The sequence below is a fragment of the Phalacrocorax aristotelis genome, chromosome 3 (assembly GCF_949628215.1).
Source record: "Phalacrocorax aristotelis chromosome 3, bGulAri2.1, whole genome shotgun sequence".
In the NCBI taxonomy this organism is placed as follows: Eukaryota; Metazoa; Chordata; class Aves; order Suliformes; family Phalacrocoracidae; genus Phalacrocorax; species Phalacrocorax aristotelis.
In genome coordinates this window covers 97912138-97933785 of record NC_134278.1, presented here as the reverse complement: position 1 = coordinate 97933785, position 21648 = coordinate 97912138, and the positions used below count along the sequence as shown (strand labels likewise).

At 40.0% G+C, this 21648-nt stretch overlaps 1 protein-coding gene across 1 annotated transcript in view; it reads right to left on the bottom strand.

Moving 5' to 3' along the window:
- The window catches only part of FSHR (follicle stimulating hormone receptor), an 84301-nt gene extending 67438 nt beyond the window's left edge, over window positions 1–16863 (bottom strand). The window contains exon 1 of the mRNA XM_075088643.1: window positions 16652–16863. Within this exon, the coding sequence (XP_074944744.1) occupies window positions 16652–16803 (152 nt within the window). The 5' untranslated portion in view covers window positions 16804–16863. The remainder of the gene's footprint in view (window positions 1–16651) is intronic.
- Between the last annotated feature and the right edge of the window lie 4785 nt (window positions 16864–21648).

The following is a 21648-nucleotide window of genomic DNA, read 5'->3' as shown; positions in this document are numbered from 1 at the left end:
TTAGCTTCAGATCAGACTGCCCGGAGCAGCCTGATCTGGAACAGCAGAGCACTCAGGGCTTGTGTTTTTAAATTAGTTTTAATAAATAGAATCAATAGCTCAAATTATGAAGAAGGACAAAAGCACAGATCAAATCGATCAAGGCTGTAGCTTATCATTATAAGCCAAGGGGTGTCTTCGCTTGTCTGAATGAGATAAGGTGGCACAAGAATCCACTTGCAGTTTTTCAGTATCTCTCCTAGAACAGCTGTACGTGGACTTGGATACAGAGCCTGAAAATGCTCCTGGTTATCCAAACACAAACACAGCCTCTCTTTCTTTTCCCCAGCAGGAAAAAAAAAATAAATCAGGAAATGAATCCAATATCCTGAAGATAAATGCGGGAATTTACAGGGTGGATGGAACTAAATAGACAAACAAGCACAAAGTATCCTTCATTATACATGGGATTTAATGCTCAGGTGAAGAGATTCTTGTTCCAATCACTGGAAAAGTGGCTTTCCACATACTAGGTCAGGAAGGGGAGCTGGAGAGTGTTCTGGAGTTCTCTCTACCCAAAACAGTCAGCCAAGGATGATCCACTGGAGGGGAGCAAGGGGGATGTCGTTTTTGGCAATGGGAGGGAGAATTTCAACACAGGCACCTTGTTTTCCTCTTTGTGGTTTTTTTTTTTTGTTGTTTATCTGCTTGTTTTGTTTTGTTTTTCCCAGAGGGACTTTACTCTGGGGAAGCTGCAGCGTCTCACTGCTGAGTCAGCTGCTCTAACACGGGGCCACGTCACCAAGAAGCAGAGCAGGAGTGTGCCAGCAGCGGGTTACCTGCTCTGCACAGGGTGCCTTTGCCTAGGCACACAGCTGCATGGGTGCTCACAGCAAGAGTTAGTCTTCAGGTCTGTCATGGCCATGTCAGGGTACAGCACACAGACACTCCTGCTACACAACACACCACCTACAAGGGTTAGGAGAAAATGGAAAAACCCAGCTGCATCTTTACTTGGGATAATAGGGGGATGACCCTAATTCAGATAAGCTTGTTTTGATTAATAGTGACCTCCTGCCCTAATAATGAAACCAGGTAAAACCATATTAGAATTGTAGACTCATGGAATCGTAAAGGTTGGAAAAGACCTCTAGGATCATCAAGTCCAACCGTCAACCCAACACTACCATGCTTCTTAAACTGTGCACTGAAATGCCACATCTACACATTTTTTTAACACCTCCGGGGATGGTGACTCCGTCACCTCTCTGGGCAGCCTGTTCCAATGTCTGACCACTCTTTCAGTAAAGAAAAATCTCCTAATATCCAATCTAAACCACCCTGACACAGCTCAAGGCGATTTCCTCTCATCCATTTGCTAGTAACTTGGGAGAAGAGACCAACCCCCACCTCACTACAACCTCCTTTCAGGTAGTTGTAGAGAGCAATAAGGTCTCCCCTCAGCCTCCTCTTCTCCAGGCTAAACAACCCCAGCTCCCTCAGCTACTTCTCATAAGACTTGTGCTCCAGACCCTTCACCAGCTTCGTTGTCCTTCTGGACACACTCCAGCACCTCAGCATCCTTCTTGCAGTGAGAGGCCCAAAACTGAACACAGGATTTGAGGTGCGGCCTCACCAGTGCCCAGTACAGTGGCACGATCACTTCCCTACTCCTGCTGGCCACACTACTCCTGATACAAGCCAGGATGCCATTGGCCTTCTGGCAGCTCCAAACAGCTTTTCAAGTCCTGGGTCTGCATGTGAAGTGCTGGTACACTTCATCATCAGGACATTACCATGACCTCCTCTTTCGTCTCATGGGTTTTATTCCAAACACCCTGAGCATCAGCTCTGGAGCACAAGTGCTGCACAGGAAATTAAATCACTTTAAATGCCCTTTTTTTGTTTTTCACTCCCTCCAGTATAATTTTCTTATTAAAATTAAGCCAAGTACAAACTACCAGCCCTGAATTTTTTTCATCAAATACAGCATAACAGAAGAGGCTTTTGGCATACCACATGACACCCTAGAGGTGTGAGAACAATGCAAGGTGCTGATAACCTCGGCTAACTCTCATTCATCCTGAGGTTGAAAAGCTGGCATCACTTACATGGGCTTTGTCCCCACATATAGCACATAAGAGTCTTTTTCATTGTTGTGGTTGAATTATAGATAAACAGCAAAAAGAGAGTAATAATCTTATAATAATGGAATATGACAGATGTACTGTGGAAAATCATTCACATGCTCCAGTGATGAGCATGGTTCAAAGCCTATCTGGAATAGCCTTCCATCTTGCTAATAAATATTCAGAGACTTTTTAATCTTCAAGGACATAATATTGAACATCTGACAGAAAATTCAGTGTAGATCCATAAGCGGTTTTTATTACATTTCAATCAGAAGTAGATTTCGTAATGTTTTATAGCAAGCAGTGCCTTTGCCAGAAGACACAGAACTTTCTTGGCCAAAGCAGTCAGCGGTTAACAGCAAGTCTGACAAAATAAAAGAAATACCCATTGTGATTCAAGTGTAGTGTAGGTTATTTTCTATTCAGTGAGGAAGAACTGATTTTCCCAGCAGCGTCACTTACACTGTAATGATTATTGCATGTAAGACAACTTAAGAAAATGATGGAAAAACAAATTAGATGGGCTGCATATCATTGGCTTATGTTGACTGCTCACCTTGAGGACAGGGTTAGGGAAACACAATATACCGTACTGGATGTCAGGGTGCTTGAAACCTCTGCTCTCCTTCCATCTCCCTGATATTTCATATTAAAATTTCAAAACAGAAACAAACATTTCCAGCAGGGATAAAGCACGGAGCAGCACATCTTGCCAGTCTAAGGACATTTGTTTAATTAAAAACAATGATAACTTGCTATGACAGAAGATAATTAAAGGGGTATACATTTTATAAGAGCTTGGCTTTGTCTAATGCTCGCATTTTATATACACATCTATTCACGAGCCATATGAGAAAAATGTTGCCACAGCTCCGTGGCTTTTGTTTGCTGACACTTTAGTACTGATGACCAAGTGCTAAAGAAATGCAGTGAAAGACTGGGCCCAGTATTATGGCACAATCTAATGGAAATCAATAGGAATTTTTCCACTGATTTTTCAGCATGTATTGGATGGACCTTTTATTGCATGCATAAGCCTGAGTAATGGGAACAGAGGTTAACCAATCAGTGACGTAATGATAATCTCTTTATGTCGAGATGGAATCATCCCAATCAGAGTTTGTAACAGAAAAATGAGTTGGCCTCACATTCTTTTCTGGTGACTTCCACAATCAGCCAATGTACTGTATATTAAGCGCTGCAGGTCTTATCTAGCTGATAGAATTCACTGCAAGAGGCTTGGTTAACCATGTCTGGTTTTGCTTTAGGGCCAATAAAAATGACAGTCAGCATCACCACCAAACCTAAAATGCCATTGCCAAGTTTCACACATACTTTTCCAGAATCATTAAGTTTTTCCTCAGATTTATTTCAAAGGTCTGCATCATTACTTTAAGATCTCCCCTGATTGCAGCTTCCTTGCAGGATCTCCTACTCTTTGCTCTGTTTCACATGGTAAAAAGTCTCTTAAGTTTTAAAGATGAGTTGGCTTTGGAAAAAATGAGAGAATGCATTAATTTTGTAGTTGATTAATTCGTTGAGAAAATGCACCATTACTTTATACTGCTTGAGCTGTTGGAGTAGATGTAGTGCTTGGCGTTTCAGTGGTTTTGATCATTTCATCTCACTACCCAAAGACTCTTTTCCTTTCTTTTTTTAAATGTAACTTCTATATATTTTGTAAACATATTGTTTAAACAGTAGACATGATACTGGTCATTTTCTCTCACTTTCTCAGATTGAGGCACATTTTTGGCAATAAGAAAATGAACACTTGCTCTGATTTTGACAGTTGTAAAGGTGATTTATTTCTTAGGGCTTTGTTTATAAGACTGCTGGGTTTAAAAGATTGTTTTATGCTGCTTTTGGCAAAAGCCACAGCTTGTATAAGTGCTACTGTTACTGCTGTTCACCAAAACAATATTAGGGCCAATACATTGGGTTAAAGAACAAATAACATAAGTATGGAAAGACACAACCAACTTACTGTCTGTCTTTGTGCATGCTTTTTGATTTTTCTACCTTCTTCACTCAAGGGTAACCTCTGAAATACACAGACATTTCAGCTGATCATCCGTTTATCTGGCAGAAGTAGCCTCTGACATAGTGAGTATTGCTATTTCAGCACTGAGATGGCAGGGAATAGCTAGTGATCAGTTTGACACCCTTTTTTTTTTATTTTCAGAAAGTATTTTCCATCATCACCCCTTCAATAAGATCAACAAGAGGGAAGAACATTCAGATGACCGTGCAAGCCAAGCATAACCTGGAATCATGCTGTTAGGCAGGCTAGCAGAGGAAGCGTAGTCATTTGGTTCTGTTACAGCAGCTACTGAAATACAGATAGTAATGCTGGAAAAGGACTTTCCAGCTGGTAGAACTCAGCATCATGGAAACTCCTACAACAATGCTATGCTTGATGGTGAAGGTGAAATTTAGACCTCCATATAGCCTAGGTGCACTTTCTTCCTTTTAAGGAAAAGTCTTTCCTTCTTGAAAACTTTCTAAGTTTTAAGAAAAGCAGTTGACATCATATTGAAGATTAAGGCTTCTGGGACTTGGGGGCTTCTAGGATCGAGAGCTAACCTGCATTAGTTCAGTTCAGACTAGCAAAATTCTGAGTATTTCCATGCAGCATAGGCTGAAGGCCAAAGCTGTTGTTCATAAAAGTAGGATAGTAGGTGCTTTACAAAAATGTATAAACTTCTTTATACGACGAACATTGTAAAAATGTACTCTAGCTGGCAAGTCAGGTACTGCTAATAAAAATAGCAGCCTGCCACCCCTCCAAAGCAGAGGTTTACAAGCTTTCTGTGGAATGCAGAAAATCTTCACGGAGTCACAAGCAGGAGCTTCTGAAGCACTCCCTGCCTCATTCCCTATTTTAGCTGATAACTACCACTACGTGCATTCAGCCTGGAGGACGTTAAACAGATGAATCTACACCTAGGACCAAGGCCACCTCTTGGCAGCCTGACGCAGAGGGGGAAAAATAGTCTTTCAAGGCCTTGAACAAAAAGCCAGTCTCCCTGTTTCTTAGTGCTGCCAGAGTGTTTATTCCAGACAGTGTTGGCACCTCTGATGGACAGAAAAACTGGCAAGCCCTAGCTGTCCTGTCCTGCCCTGTCCACAGACCTGAAGCTACAGGGGTGTCCTCACCAGACCAGGGCATCTGTAGGTCCAAAGGCAAGACTTCTCGACAGGCACTTTGTGGGGACCCACATTTCCATGTCTAGCCCGTGCAGTGCTCCCGTAAAACCCTGGATGGACATGCTCCACCTTTTAGGGTAAAGTGCTCAAAAAATAACCTGATTTCTGGAGTGTGGGCCCATGCTGAGCTGCACCAATGTAACACATCAATAACATGTACAGAAATGAATGAAGCCAAAGTAATATTGTTTGCTACATAAATACCATATGTTTTTTTTAAAAAAAATCCTTTAGATGCATTATTCTTATATTAATGAAGTGCTCTAGCTAAGGAGACATATAGATAGCGGCTAAACTCAAAAGTGTGAAAACCTTCCAATTAGTGCTCCATAGCCAGCCCTACTGACCATAACAGAGCCAACAGTTACCCGTAATTGAAATGCCCACAAAAATCTCCACCTCAGCTGTCTTTAAATTACTGACTGTAACACTACAGTGAAATCTGTTTTTCTAAATACAGTGACAGAAAGTGATACAAGAAGAGTACGGAAATGAAGAAACTGGAAAAGGTGATGATGCAGAGGTACCACGTCAGTACAAATATATTTGAGAGAAAAAACCCTGAAACTGTATATGCATCACTTGAACATTAAAAAACAGTAGAGCTATGACTTTGTACTGCCTTATTTAGGAGATTGAAAGCAGCAGGCATGCTTTTCATGCCACTGAGCATAAAGCCTTCTAGTGATGAGAAATAATTATTAGGAAGGAATATTAATGTGCAAAAGCTAATTATTTTTATTATTATTTTTTGAACAAGGAAATATATTGCTACAGGAGTACAGTCTGGTGAATAAGGTCCTGAAGGGGCTATAGTCCCAGCTAAACCACTGATTTCTACCCTTTACTCTTGGGAAATTGCTTGTCCTTTGCACCCTATAGCTTTGCTGTTTATGTAATGGGTAAAATTATGTTTACATACTTACCAGGAATGTGGTGAAATCTGTTAATATTTATAGAAAACTTTGTGAGCCCTAAGAAAATCTTACCACTTCCATATGGCCCATTAAAACAATTAAAATCTCCCCTAATAATTTAAAATAAATTTAAACAGCTGGCTACCTATTTCATTTGTGCTTTCAACACACATTTCATTTTTCCCTAGAGTGGTTTCCTGTCTACTGCAATAGCACAAAGTCCTGAGTCTGCAAATATGTACAGATGGGCAGTTTCACACCTGTGATTTGTCCCACTGGAAGGCAGCGGAGCTGCTTGGGCAAGCAATTAGGATGTGTACGAACACCAGTGGAATCAAACCCTAGATTTTCTTGTAGGATATTCCCTCATGGGGGCCACTAATGCCGATTTCAAAGTACTGAAGAATGAGGTCTGGGCTTAATCTGCCATGGCAACAATATACAGCAGATAGGAAATTACAGCTCCTGGGATTCTGATACAGTGAGTATTTCCCCAAACCAGTAATTCCACCTAGAGAAAGTTGTTGTTCTGCCAGGGCATTTCTTGTTTTGCTGTCATTTTCTGACACAGTCTGTACTTCTTTTATGACTCTCTACCTGCCAAAAAAAAAAAAGAAAAGCTAAAATTTCCATAGCAGCTCTGTTGGCCAAAGAAAACTTCAGGGATATGGCAGGTTTTTTTAGCATCAATGCACTATCTTCCCATAGCAGGGGGGTTTATAGCCCCTCTTTTTATACCTTACTTGTTCAGAAATTTCTGTATGTCTATAAATATTCCTGCTGGGAGACTGAACTCCGAGGAAAGACTCTTCAGAATTGATTGCTTCCCAGTAGTTAACAAGAAGGAAAAAATGGATTTGGCTGATCTGTGCTCCTTTTTTGCAGCAGGGAAGAGACTGGACATGCCAGAGAAACAAGCACAGGCAGTGCTTCCACTGCTGGAGTGTTTCCCATTGAATAGGGTGCCCTTTGACAAAGGCTCTGTCCTAAAAACACACTTACTGGGCTACTAAAGTCCATAGCCTAATATGTTTATATCATGTGATGGTACAAGTGAAAAAAGAAATCAATGCTTACCCTGAAGTTAGCACTGAAATCCAAACATCTCAAACCCAAGGGTACACAAGGGTGTTACACTAGTGAGTCATTTCTAAGCACAAGGCATAGCACAGAATATAAAACCATTATAAGGCTTTCAGAAGTTGTGTACAAAACCCCATTATAATCCTCAGCTTGCCCACTTGACAATCATTTTCAGTGAAGAAAACCAAAAAACTACTTATTGTTTCTTGCCATTCCATGCTTCTGGTTTTGGAAAAAGGGCCAGGCAGACAGTCCCTCCTTCCATCACTATTCTCCCCCAGCTGAGCCATGGCCATTTTATCAGTTACCGCTACATACACATGCTTCTGCTCTTCACTCTCTTCTTGTTTGCCTGGAGTCAAACCGGTGGAGGAAGCGGTTAAACACACAGACACACCAAGCATATGCGCAGGTGTGTGCATGCACGCTATTCCCTTCAGTTCTTCAGAGTAAGGGTGAGGGGAGGTTGCTTTATGAGCATGCCACTGGATCCTGCTTTTTTATGTTCAGAACATAAACACAGGACACCGGAAACTCTCCTGAGAAAACAAGCATCACTTTCTCTTCCACTCTCACACAGTCAATCCAGTTCTTCATTGCACACTACTATTTCAAATAAAAAAAACCCAAAACCTGCTGACCATTGTTTGAAAGTATATCCCCTCCTCACTCCGCTCTCAAAGAAAAGATTAATCAAACACTGAAAACTTGGAAGTTTTTCCCACTGAATATTTATGCACATAGCGGTTTTGGAAAACCACGGAAGATTCATAGATTTCTTACAAATAAATACTTAAAAATTAATTCCAGAGAACTGACTGTATTTGGACAAGGATTCATATCAGAAAGTGCATCCTCATGTGTGCTGTGGGGAAGCTTTATGTCAGTAGGACCATTACAAGAGCAATGCTCCATAGGCGTTCACAAAAGAGGATTTTCAGGCAAATATGCTAAAATGCTGACTAATAACAGCATTCTTGTGTAGATAAGGAGTGGACAGAGGTGAAAGCTTCAGCCCGTGGCTCACCCAGTAGGTACATATTTCAAGTCAAGGTTGTCTTGTCTATAGTAAGTTCTGAATATGTTACATTCAAGGATATAGCATTATTTAGCTAATCCAGGCAAAAAGGCTCAGAAAGCTCAATATACTTATGAAAAGCAAAGACTGTTTCATACTGAGTTGGGCTGAAGACTGTTTTCATTTCACCCAGAAACATACCTCCCTCTGCATACAATAACAGTCTGCAAATTCTCTAGCTACCCAGGAACAAATATATCTGAGTGGCTTGATAAGGTAATAGGAGATAAGAAGCATCCATACCTTCCAGGCTGAGGTCCTGGAACACCTAAGGGTGTCTGGGGGAAAACATGAAGCAAAAGCAAAAAAATCACAAGCTTTCCTGACCCTAGACTCCCAAAATGAAGGAAGCTGTACCTGAGTAAAGCCAGAAATCAGACTCCTTATGACAGTGTATGCAAGACAATTAGAAGAAATAATTCTCTATACTCTTATATGAAATCCAGGCTTGACTCAGACCTATAATTTGAAATAAGCTTCATTTTAATGACTTAAATTTCACTGCTAATAAGAGCAGTCAAATCAAACTACAGGCAAAGAGTGTGAAATAATTTACAGGTTTTGTCTGAAAAGGTCAAGATCTTAAACAAAGAAAAGTGACTTTTTCTGCCAAAGTGCTTGCCCCTTGCTGTGTAAAACTAATAGACTGCTATGAAAAATAATACCTGTCTTTTATGCCCAAAATATCTTGTTTACTAAACACACACACATATTAATTACCAGTCAGCTGATGCCAAAATGAACAACCCGTGGCGTCCCCACCGCCAGACAGTGAAAATGAACTTAGTTCTTTCCACTGAAGTTAATGAAGCTATGACAATTTAAATAAACTGTGAACCTAACCCAATTATCTTTTTGCTTGCCTGTACAAGGAGACTTAGGAAAGTTAAGCAGAACTAACTAAAAAGCAGTCAAGTTAGAAGAGAGTGAAGCATGTTGAACTTTGCATGGATTACTTTTGCTCCTCAGCTTGGCGTCTAACAGGTTTGTTTATTTTTCTTTGCTATGCTAGATAATTCAGTTTGGCTTTGCAGGACTCCCTCCTGCATACGTACTGCTGGCGCTTAGAGCAGCTATCCCCCTTTGGGATCTGTATTTGCTTGGCATCTCTCTTCTATGCAACTGTTCTCTCTGTTCTTGTGGTATTCCTTATCCACCCTCTTTTCTTCACCCGTGTTAAGCACATACCCAGTATTTTCAGTGACACACCAGCCCAGTGAAACACCCCCGGCACCTGTGAAGGAAACCCTTGAGCTGCACAGAAGACACTCTCCTGCTGGCTTATCAGGCAACACATTTGGTGTGTGATAGTGAATTCTTCTAGAAGAATTCAATTTGGAGCTTTTAAAGACATCTTCCACTGGAGATCTCTTCTCCATTACATCTCAGAAATGCTGCTGGGAAGAGCAATGATCTGAGAAGCCTTTTTTTAAATTTATTTTTAAGATTTCTTTATTTAAAAAACATAGCCTGGGTTTGAGGGAGAAAATAAGCTTTATTCTTCAGGACTGCAATCCTGATATGACTTTGCTAAGGGCCAGATGCAGAAAATTATTGACTCAAATTCCCAAGCTGTCATTTATAAACCTGAGTGAGATGAAAGTATATTGCATGGACCAATGCAGAACTAGGGATAACAGATGAATTGTCCTGGCTTTGTGCCTCTTAAAGTATAGCAGCTTGTACCCTGCTGAGTCAGAGCATAAGGGGCACACATATACACATACCTTTCTGCATATCCCTCATATATAAATACCCTAAGATCCCTGTGTAAAGGATGGGAGGGCAACTCAGCAAAGCTAAACAACTGCAACAGAAATGCAAAAGCACTTTAATGTCTTTCAAACTTGTAAAAGCACTCTTCAGAACTTTCTCCTAGAGTTCTGGCTATGCTCTGCTCTCCCAGCTAGCAATAGTCACATCTGTGTATCAATAGGATTCCCTGGGCCAAAGAATCTTGGCCTCCCTGGGTGGGATGAGAGATGAAGCTAATACATTTTAATATTAGAAAAGAGAATGCAACAAAGTCTATAATAGAGCACTTTAATTCTGTACAGTGAAAACTGATGGGTTGTGAGAAGCTGTAGTAAGGGGAGTAAATGAAGCTAGGAAATCATCCTTACTGTTGAAGAGTTTAGGGTCGCATACCATTCAGAGCAAAGGAAATTAACTGCTGCATGACACCAGTGCATTCATGATTCCTCAAATCTGTTTTGTGATTCATGTTCTTGTTGGAGAAATAAAAGATAGACCTCCATCCTACTCTGTAATGTCCCTAGGCTTACCAATTTCTCCATTTTTAATCACATTTTAGTTTAAAACTACTTCTTTCTGATCTTACCAGGACTTTTCTCTCTTGCTGTGCCTCTATGCTAAACCTTGGTATTTACCACCTCGCATCTCATGAATAACATTACTGTCAAACTCTCCTAGGTTATAATTATATGAAACAAGATTTGAATAGGGAGACACCCAAAATGAAGACACCATATCTGAGACAAGAAAATGTAACACCTACAAATGACTAGTTTAATCTCTGAAACACTTTAGAAAAAACATAGATGATAATCTCATTCAATAGGCAAGCTTTGATTCTCTGTAGGAAGTGAAGCAGAATATACCTAAAATGTCTAACAGAGAGGCTTTATTTTGGGATGTGGAGCTGGCTATCCCCAGGAACCCATTTTGCCTGATATCAGATGTGTGGAGACGTGTCATGGGCCCTCTTTTTTGTGTGTGTGTCTGAGAGACAGAGGCTGCTGGACGCGCCAGAACTTACACGTTGGGAGAATCTCTCGGTAGCTGACCCCAGTGAAGGGCATCAGCTGGCATAGACCTTGGTACCCTTGCAATGCCACAGGCAAACAGAATCCAGGGTTGCCTTTCACTGTGTCTTCCTGGAAAAAGCTTAGTGATTTCACAAGTTGTACACTTGCCATTAAATTTTAAGTGAATGCACATGCATTTCAAAGATACATTAGATATATATGCACACATCTATACATTTTTAGACTGGATCATATGTCTCTCATGTATGCACCAAGCTGTAGTCTTCTAAGTCAGGTGGAAGCCAAGCGTTATGTATTTATCACCATAATATCACAAGTAAACCAGCAGGGAGTACTGCACTGCAAAGCAACTCCTATTGTGTGCAGCATACCTCCTCACGTTGAAAAGCTCCTGAAGCTTTGGAAACTGGATGTTTTTATATAGATATGTACTTGGCAATTTATAGTAGCTGAGGATCTACCCTGCAGGGTTTATTATCCTTCTTTAGTGTCACTTTCTTATTTTTCTTTTTTCTTTTTTATGGTCTGCCTATTTCTTTTTATCTTCCCAATGAAAATGTCAAATATAGTGTCCACTATAAGCATTGGTCCCCTCCACCATATAGAGCCAGTGGTTGTACAGCAACCTCTGTAGGTGCTTTCTGCTTCAAAGTATGAACTGATCATGAATTTGGGAAGAGAGCAATGTAGCACTACCTGGAGACTTCTTTCTACCCTAATGGAAGCAAAGCTGGTTTAAATATAAAAAAAAGGGGAAAGAAAAAAAGAAAAAGCTTTAAATAGCAGGTAATATACTTTCAGTATGCTTGGATGTGCAAATATTCTCATCCTCTTCTATTAATATGTGGGTTTATTGATTAACTATATGATTAGCCACCATAACACGGGGACTTGAAATCTTCATGGGTCCTCATTTTATTAGCTTATTTTATTCTCTCCACACCCTGCCTTTCTTAGATTAAGGTCAGTCCCCCAGTATAAACACCAGAGCAAGAAGTATAGTTGTTTGCAGGTTTCAATGTAGTTTAAACTTTAAGTGTGAAAGCATAAAAAATTCCTAATTGCAGCTGTCAATAACAGTGTGGCAGCTACTGTTCACATAATTTGCAGCTTCTGTCACAGGGAACATCATCTGACTCAGTACATGACACAGAACTTGCTATTTCAAGGCAGCCACTGTTTTAGTGGTCAGACATCTACTCAGCCTTGACTTGATAGTCTAAAATAAATATCCTTGAGCAATTGTACAAAAACAGCTATGCAGAGAGCAAGTAAAAACCCCTACTGTTTGCAGATGTTTGAGAGAAAACACTCTACATAACTTACCTCTAAACCGCTCTGACAATGGCTAAACTGGTTAGTGAAGCCAGAGAATGGACTTTAAAATATAAAACACCATGTGATCAAGCCTAGACCTTAATTATTTTACCTGCAGTTTCCCTCTCTCTTAGATAACACTTTGACAGATGGGTGCCAAATGATGGACCCCCTCTGTTGTAAATTATTTCAGTTGTCTCAGTTGCTCCTTTCTAAAACTGGCACCAATCTCCTGCTGAAGCCTCTGGCATGCTAACATGTTAAACAATTCCTTTTAATTAGCTGAGTCACACATCCAAGTTTGCAAGCTTTCACTGAGGAGCTTTCATTCTCAAGAGATGTTTCTTATGTCATCTCCACAGTGTAGAAACAGTCAGGCAGAAGGTACCAACTGGTGAGAACCTACATGCTGCTGTGGGCTGCTTCACTTGTATGCCAGCTAAGGATGGCTAATCATCAGGGGAGCAAAGTTTAGGAGCAGGAAAAAATTAGAAAAGAAACTGAGTTGGAGGCAGTTTCTTTTTATAACAAATACAACAAATTTGATTTCCTGATACATTTTTATCACAGCATTAGTTACAGGATGCAGCTAAAATGCTGATATCGACTTCTTTCACATAACTGCAGGACTGCAAGTAGAATTGGACCAAGGAGCCGTTTTCACCTCCCTTCTTAAGCTTACTTGTACTATTGCTTTATTTTGTTAAATCAGAGGTGTAGTCTACTGCCCAAATGGTTGCACCGAGCTGCTGAGGTAGAGCTCTCTATTTCCCTGGGATGCTGCAAGAGTGTTTTCAAGCACTGTTAAGATGAGAAATCCAAAAGCAAGGAAGAGTGATCTAAGAGAATGAATAAGCTTTTCCTGGCTTTCCTAGTTGTATTCTAATTGATACTCACATGTTTCTGCTTAAAATAGTTTGCTAAATGTTAAAAAGGATCCCTTCTATTCTGAGAACAAGTTATTTTTGTTTGCATTACTTTCTCAAAGCAAGATCTCTAATGAATATATGAAATCTTAGTGAATGCTAAGGCTGGATTACAAAGCTTGACACTGGATTTTAAAACTGTTTTAAATCTGCAAGGAGTAAACTGCCTTAGGTGACTACTGAGTTGCTCCCCCTCTTTCACTCTGCGGGGAAGTTAATAGTTAATACTTTGATGCAAATACACCTGTTTCCCACCTGAACTTTCAGCCACTGATTTCTCATTAATTACCTCCAGAGTTGTAAGGCATAGCCATTTACATTTCTTACAGGTATTTTGGTATGTATAAAAAATGCCAAGAATACTTCTATCCAACTCCTCTTCCAGGCAAAGGTTATAAAGCAAAACAGCTAATAACCACAGCTTCCCCTGCAGACAGCTGGAGCACGCCAGCTGCAGAGTGCTTGCAAAGGAGCAACACACAAACCAAGCTGTAACTGTCTTCTCATGAGATTTTGTCCTGTAAGTGAAAAAGTAGATGCAGCAGTGAGAAGAGTAATGAAAACCTGTGGCTTCTGATCCCTGCTGTCTCCACATGGCCAGTACAAACCGAAATCCCTCATTGTAAGATACTGCCAGCCTTCCCCTCTGCAACACCCTTGCTAAAGCGGATGCTAATCCAACCAGGAGAAAAACACCAGCTCTCATACCATGCTGCAGAGCTCATGTTCACTGTGGAGCATAAGCTCACACTGTTGGAAACCAACTACAAAGAAACCCACCACTTCAGCATGTGACAGTGGCCATCTCTCAAAAAATTAAAAAATAATAATTTAAAAAAATCAGCCATGGCAATGTGCAGAGGACAATATTTTTACTGTTATCCTGCCTGAGTTTTCTTACCAAGTAACAGAGCTGGCTGCCACACACCAGTGTCCCAGCTTAAGAAACAGCTGTAGTGTAATAGAAACACACAGCAACAGGAGAAGTGCTTGAGGCTTATCAGGCTCCTGTTCTCTCTCTCCAAAGCTTTCACCAGCATGTTATTCAACAACTAAAAGGCACTAGGAAAGGACACTAGGAAAGCTTAGGAAAGCTATCAAGACCACGAAGAAGAAGGTGAAAAGCTCCAAATGTACTGAAGAGAACCTCCTCCTTTATATCAAATGAAAATAGACTTCATCCAGCACTCCCTGAATGAGCTCTTAAGTGAAAAAGGCACCTTGCTGGAGATGTGCTTAGCAAGAAGTCTATGCTTGTGTCCTATACAGGGTCCTTAGACGCCATGGCCATCTACACTTAAGTGGCTACACTGTTTTCAAAACTCTTTTGACTCATAGAAGCTTTCTGAAGGAATATAAAGCAAGCTTTTTCTGTTATCAACAGTGCATTGGCAACAACAGCTGGAGCAGCAAAGTCTATTTTAGTCACCCGAACCACCCCACTGGGCACTCAGCAGACAGATGCGTAGGAAGGCACCTTTCTAGAATCCGCCTTTGACCTTGAAGGAAAAATCTAAGGTTTATGTGTCACTTAATAGCTCTTCAGCTATTGTATCTGGCTTTATTCAAAGCAACTCTACCGGGTTTTCTTGGACAAATTCCCAAGCCATGCTGAAATCTATTCCAGGTCTGTACTGATTTAATGGAACCAGAATTCTCTCCCACAGAACTAAAAGCTGGTGTAAGAGAGAAGAGAGTCGAGACATTCTAACTCCAGTATTTTATGATGCTGCCAGAAGAAAGGTTTCACTCACTGTTTTTGGTGACACGAACATTGTAGTAAACCTGATTCAGAGAATACACATTCATGCTGATGAACCCACAAATTGGGATCCTCAACAAACCCTTGAGAAGTTAACAAGGATCTGCTGCAAACAAATCCCATTTTACTAACAGGTGCTTTTTGGTGATATAAAACTTGACTTCTTTGCAGAAATAATTATGAACTGCTTTTGCTTAATCCCTAGAAGGCAGACCGTAACTGTGTAATCTAAAGAAAGAATCAAAGCAAAATTAAACAAAATTACCGGTGTATGCCTGGAGCATGGTTCATTTAGGATTTAGATGACATAAGTCACAGGTGTCTTATATTTCCCTCTAGTTGAGAGAATGATTTAAACTTTTACTGACCTTCTGTGGTTAATTCAGGCATTTTTCTCAAGTTTTCACCGTGGTCTACCTATTCAGTGAACATAACATCTTCTCCTTCTGAATGAAACATAACTTTTGCCCTAGGAAAACTGTGGAATAGAAACCACAGGTATATTGTGGTGTGTAAAATTGGCATAGGGGTATATTTTTCCAACTAGTGACATATCATTCTTCCTTGTATCCTTCCTCCAAACTTGCCACTCCATCTAATAATCAAAGGGTTTATCCAGAACTACTCCTTTAATTTTTGCTGTAGGTCCTAACCATGTCAGATGCTGTAGGTGTAGGGAAGGATGATATAACTTCCTTAAAGAAAATATTAAAATTAAAACAGTCATTTGCATAGTTACATACTCACCATTGCGTAAGCTCTCTTGCTTGCCTGTGCTACTAACACAGAAAACAGCTGTCATACAGTATTGCTCACATTACTTTATGGAAAACAAAGAGAAGCTTTAAGATAGATAAAACTGTTCCTTGAGTAAAGCAGTACAGTATTTTATGTGGTTCACTCACTCCAACTGCAGTCGTGCTGCTCCTCTGATAGAGGAGGATTGCTTTCTGAATGTTTGTCAGAGTCCTTTCTATAATGCCTTTGTGATTTCAAAAAGAAAACATTAAGTTGCTTCTTGGTAAACAAGCACAAACCTTTGGAAAGCTCCCGCAGTACAAACACTAAAGCTTATCATCAAGTTGTTTGGGGCAGGCAAGTTGCACTACATGTTTCGACAACGCTAAAGCAAGCTGTAAAGAAAGCTTAGGCTTTATGCTTCAAATTACTGTCACAGCACCAAAGAAGATTGTTTAAAATTTAGTCTGCACTTTGCATTACAACATACCATATAGTTTCTTAACACAGATCTTAAAATGAGCACGATCAGAGTAATGGAGAGGAGCTTGAAGATGTAATTAAGCGAGTGTTGGAGGAAGGGCTGTGCTTTCCAAACAGCTGGCTTAAAGTCTCCTGAGCGACTCCCTACAAACCCGACCCTTGGCTTGCCAAGCAGTACTTTGTTTTGAAAGCCGGCAACAAGGCTGCTGCTTGCAACCATTCCCTCTCCCTACTTACAGTTCGGTGGTGTTGATGGGGATGTCCCGGGGAACCTGGGCTACCTTGCTCTCCTGACAAATGTAGACCCTGCCCACGCAGCGGCAGGCATGGTGCTGGCATCCCAAGCAGCCTGCCAGGAAAACCAGGAAACAGGTGAGGACTGGAGTCATCTCTGCCTTCACATCTGTGCCTGTCTCCTTCCTCTCAAAGGGAGGAACACAGAGACCTCCCACCCCAACTGTCTGGATGGAAGATCCGCCCTAAAATCTGGGAGGAACCACGTGGCTCTTGGGGAATGACTTCTCAGCAAGTTTTGGTTCATGGCCCCAGATCCTTTATGACCTTAGAGCAGGGTTGGAAAGAAGCAATGATGATTTTGCATGACAAAAGTATTTTATATTTTAAGTGGTGTTGAAATCATGGGCCCCAGCTGAACTAAACAGGGTGCTTTTGATGCACTGGGTATCTGTACTGGGAAAGAGTCCTTCTTTCTCAGCTACTCTATTTTGCATGTCTTGTTTGGTAAAACCAAGGGACAACAAAGCATTTTTACTTCCTACAGCCCACGTGCTTTTGCCCCTGAAGGAGAGGCACTATTTATGCTCCCCTTCATAGATTTAAAAGTCCCTGCTTTTGTGTTGCTCCTAGCCAAAATAAATGTGTTATTTTTATATTTTATAGGGTGTATTATTTATTTGATAGGTTAAAAGCTATACAGTCCTAAAGCCAGAGCTAAATAATACACCTTGATTTTCAGCTGTGATTATCCTTCATGCTCTTGCTGCTTCATCTCTTTTCCTTGGCATCTTTATAGGAACCCAAACAGGAGAAAATGCCACAATCCCAGTAGTTCCTGGGGACAGGTAAGCTGATTTTATCATCTGGAAAAAAAGCCAGAAATCTACAGAATGGATATTTGTGACACAACAGGTGGAAAACAGCTTCAAGAATACCATCATAAGGCCTGGATGTTGAATCTCATCTTTGAATCCTTATTTGTTTTGTTTATTTTTTGACTGAGTTAAAATATCTTTCTTGTTACAAATATTAATCCCTGGGGAAGGGACCTTGCTAAGTCTTTCCTGGCACTCAGTCATGCTGCACCAGGCTACCGTCTGGAACCAGGGTTTGTCTACAAGACACCTGAAATGAGAATTCTGAGTTACAAAGGTGGGGGTTTTTTTGGTTTTGAGTTTTTCATTTGGTGGGTTTTTTTTTTGTTTTGTTTGTTTCTTTCTTTTTCTTTTCTTTTACACTGTAAATAACTGTTTCAGACACACAGATCTTTTAAGTCGTGCATTTTAAGTACTGGAGCTGGATTGTCATGAGTAATTCTGCTGAACTTGACTCACGTTCAATCTTTCACATTGTTCAGAGGGATTTTAATCTTGTTAAAAGCAGATGTTAGGTTGGGGTTGGTTTTTTTTTAATTGTATTTTTTTTCTTCTGCCATAATCAAAAAGCATAAACAAATGTAATGAGACACAAGACAGCATCTTTTCTCTGAAGTGTGATGGCTGAAAGATTCTACCATTCTCACCTTTAAAATAGGCATCCTTTCTGCAAGGAGCTAATTATAATTTTCAAAACTAATTCAACTGATTCTTTAAATTACCCTAAGAGTTACCCTAATTTTACCAAATCTCACCAAATATTTGTTATTTTTCCCCACTCACTTAAACCTACTTAAGATGAGAACAGTGATATTTACATTAAAAAGGTTAAAAAAAATCATTACAATTGCTTTCTAACAATGGTAGGCTTGTAATGAATTGTAAAAGTATTCATTTAGTTGTATATGTAAAACAGTGTTCGTTTTGCTAAGTTGTTGATTAAATTTAATGAGAATGACAATGACTGCCAGAAAAAAGGTTTTCTAATATATTACTGACTTTTTTCACATATATATTTTTTTTTCTTTACTTTAAAAGATCTTAGACCTAAAAGATTTTATGAAATGACTTCCAACTTTACTTTCCTTTGTACTCAGTGGGACGAAAATGCAGAGATAAGTCCTGTGGTCAAAGAAATTCCCATACAGTAAAACATTGCTTTAGGCCAGTGCAAGTTGGACTAACTAGATGCTGCAGGATTTAAACAAATACTAAGACGACAAGTCGTTTGAGGCTTTTCTGTTTTTGTCTTTTCAATAGCAAGTCTCTAGTTTCTACAGCTGTAAACAGAAAGTAGGCTGAAAAAAACCCAAACCACCTCAAAAGGAAGAAGTAAAGCCTGAGGAATATATATGGCACAAGAACATTTGGTTACAAATGAATGTAAATCATATCTCTTAATCCTGAAATACATCAATATAAATTGTCATGTTATACTGATGAAATGGATAGTAATATTTGTGACATAGTTTAAAAAGAAGTAGCATTTTCTGAATGTCAAAATAATTTGCACAAATATGAAGACACTGCAATTTGATTAACTCTGGGTTTCATTTATCAAACTACAAAATTTGTTTCAGATGATAGTAACAATTCTTCTATACGCAAAGGTCAGGAGATTAAAAAATATCTCTTAGACTACAAGAGATCTTTCCAATTATTAGTGACTTTCAAAACTATAGCAAGTTCTTAACACAACTAGTAAAACATAGATGTTTTAAAATCTCAGGTCAGACCTAGCAGCTAGCCATGAGCATAATGAAGAAAAATTGGAGGGAGGTTGGCTCCTTCCTGTTTTTGTTTGGTGAGGACATTTTATCAGCACAGTACACCTGTGCATCCTCCTGTGCATGTACACAGTACATCCTCCTCTTTCATTTACAACTGTTAAGAGCGAGATGCCAATTATTAAATAATAGAAAAAACAAAAGCCCCAAGATTCCCTTGAAATACTATAGAGTTAAAACTTTTAGGGAAATATCATTAAATTCAATAAGATCAGAGTATTACGTAAAACAAAACTGACATTTCATTCATATTAGGGCAAACACTTACTCAGGACCACACTAAAACTATGAAGATAGATGGAGATTCAAAAGGATTTCCAAGTTGTTTTATATATATGATCTAAGGTCTTGAAGAATAGACTCTGGTGTCTATTAATTCTGTGAACTGGGAACCTCTCTCCTGATCGCTGTTCATGACTGCCAAATGACACACAACCACATCACTACAGTCCCCTGGATGGATTAATCAGCTGATGATCCTCTCTTAACCTCTGCGTCACCAGTTCAGGAGCACAACTGTCTCCTCTCAGGAAGAAAATCTGTGTCAAGGAGGGGAAAAAAAAAACACCAAGAAACCTCCTGGTCTCTTTCTGGGAGGTTGCACCCTTCTTGAGCACCAGGTTGAAGCTACCACCATGCCTGAAAACCCAAAGGACCTGTTGCAGGGGATCTGTGAGAGCTACTTAAAGCTAGTCATAAATGTGCCTCACGTCTTTGTGCCATCACAGGGTTTCCCACTTTTTCCTCAGTAGCTGGTTCAAAACAATGCAGGGGACAAACTCATGCCTCCGTAGACCTGCCCCAGCTTTGCATTCTGCCACCTTCAGAGCATCATGTGCTAGGAGCAAGGAGCCGTCTCATGGAGGTGGCTGGCTATGATGTACTGTCACTGAGATACGTACTGTTGAAAGAATAAATGCAGAGCTGATGGTGCTTTCAGATATTTAGAAGAGCCTTATCTTTGCATCCCTTTGCAGAAGAACTATGATCCAGCTGGCAAATTGGTCTTGAGAGTGTAAACTCTTTTCCTTAGTAAGGAAACAGAAACTTCCCCAAATTGAAGCACTGTAGCAACAGAAATGCAATTAAGTGAATTATGACAGAAACTCAAAGATGATAATACAGATTATGTAATTAGACAGCTTCTGGGATAGACAATTTAAGGTTATATGGTCACGAAGGGATCTTTTTTAAGACAGTAGTAAAGGAGTCTCATTGATAGGACTGGCCTCTAAAGTTACCATTGGCCTCTAAAATTAGCATTGGTCTAATTCTGCAAGCACTGAGCCGGAGGAACTGAGCGGTTTTTCAGATCCCACCCTCTGACCAAACAACGGTACCTGTCCTGGGCCACACTCTCACCTGGATTGAGGGGGATACAGTGGGAAGGAAAATGAAATCACTCAGCTCTCTCCCTCTTGCCCTCACTAAACGTGCTCCGAATATACTGAAATGACTCCAAGTCCTTCTACCACAGTGCAGACACGGTCAGCTCAGCATCTAAAGGGAGATGTGAGAACAGCTCTTTTATATAAGGCAGGAAGCTTACCAGGTGTTGGAGTGTATCAGCCTACAGGCAAGAAAGTTTGCAGCAGTTTCTGCTTGTGTTTCTCTCTTTTGAAACACAACATGACAGCTAATTAAGTAAATACTTTCTGTTGACGTTTCCCAGCCTCAGAATAGTGCTAATTATTGAATATCACTGTAACACTGGCTTTGCTTAACCATAAGTATTCTATAAAAATACCTAGGCAAATAAATCACCTGTATGAACAGATGACATATGAACCATGTCAGATGACGTCCAAAAGAAGTTTATTCTTCAAAGAGTGGAGATTTCTCACTCTTTTGATGATTCCCAGCACATAGGTTCTTTACAGGCAGCAATAGCATCTATCAGCCTGGCTACCATGCCATGATCTCAGAAAGTGTATTCTACCCAGAAAAGTTTGCATTGTGAGACGTCACAGATACCTGAGGTTAATAAGAAAGTGTTTGACACATGATTGATTTACCTTTTGTGAATGACCAGCTTGGGTTTTAAAACAGCAGATCACTGAGGCCAATAGACCATTTACCAGATAAAAAGATAATGTTTTAGGCTTCTTTCCAGAAATAGTCTTTCTGAACAGATTTTGGTTTTTAGCTTCAGCTTTTTTCAATGAATGGGGATTATTTTTAAATACATTTGAATGGCCAGACTTCATCTGTGCCCTCAGTGTTGAGAACATAAAACATTAAAGTAGCCTAATAAAAGCAGTAGCTTATTGCTCTCTCAGTTCTTTTAGCCAGCTGCTTGCATGCAACCTTAACTAAAAAAAGAGTGGAACAGAGA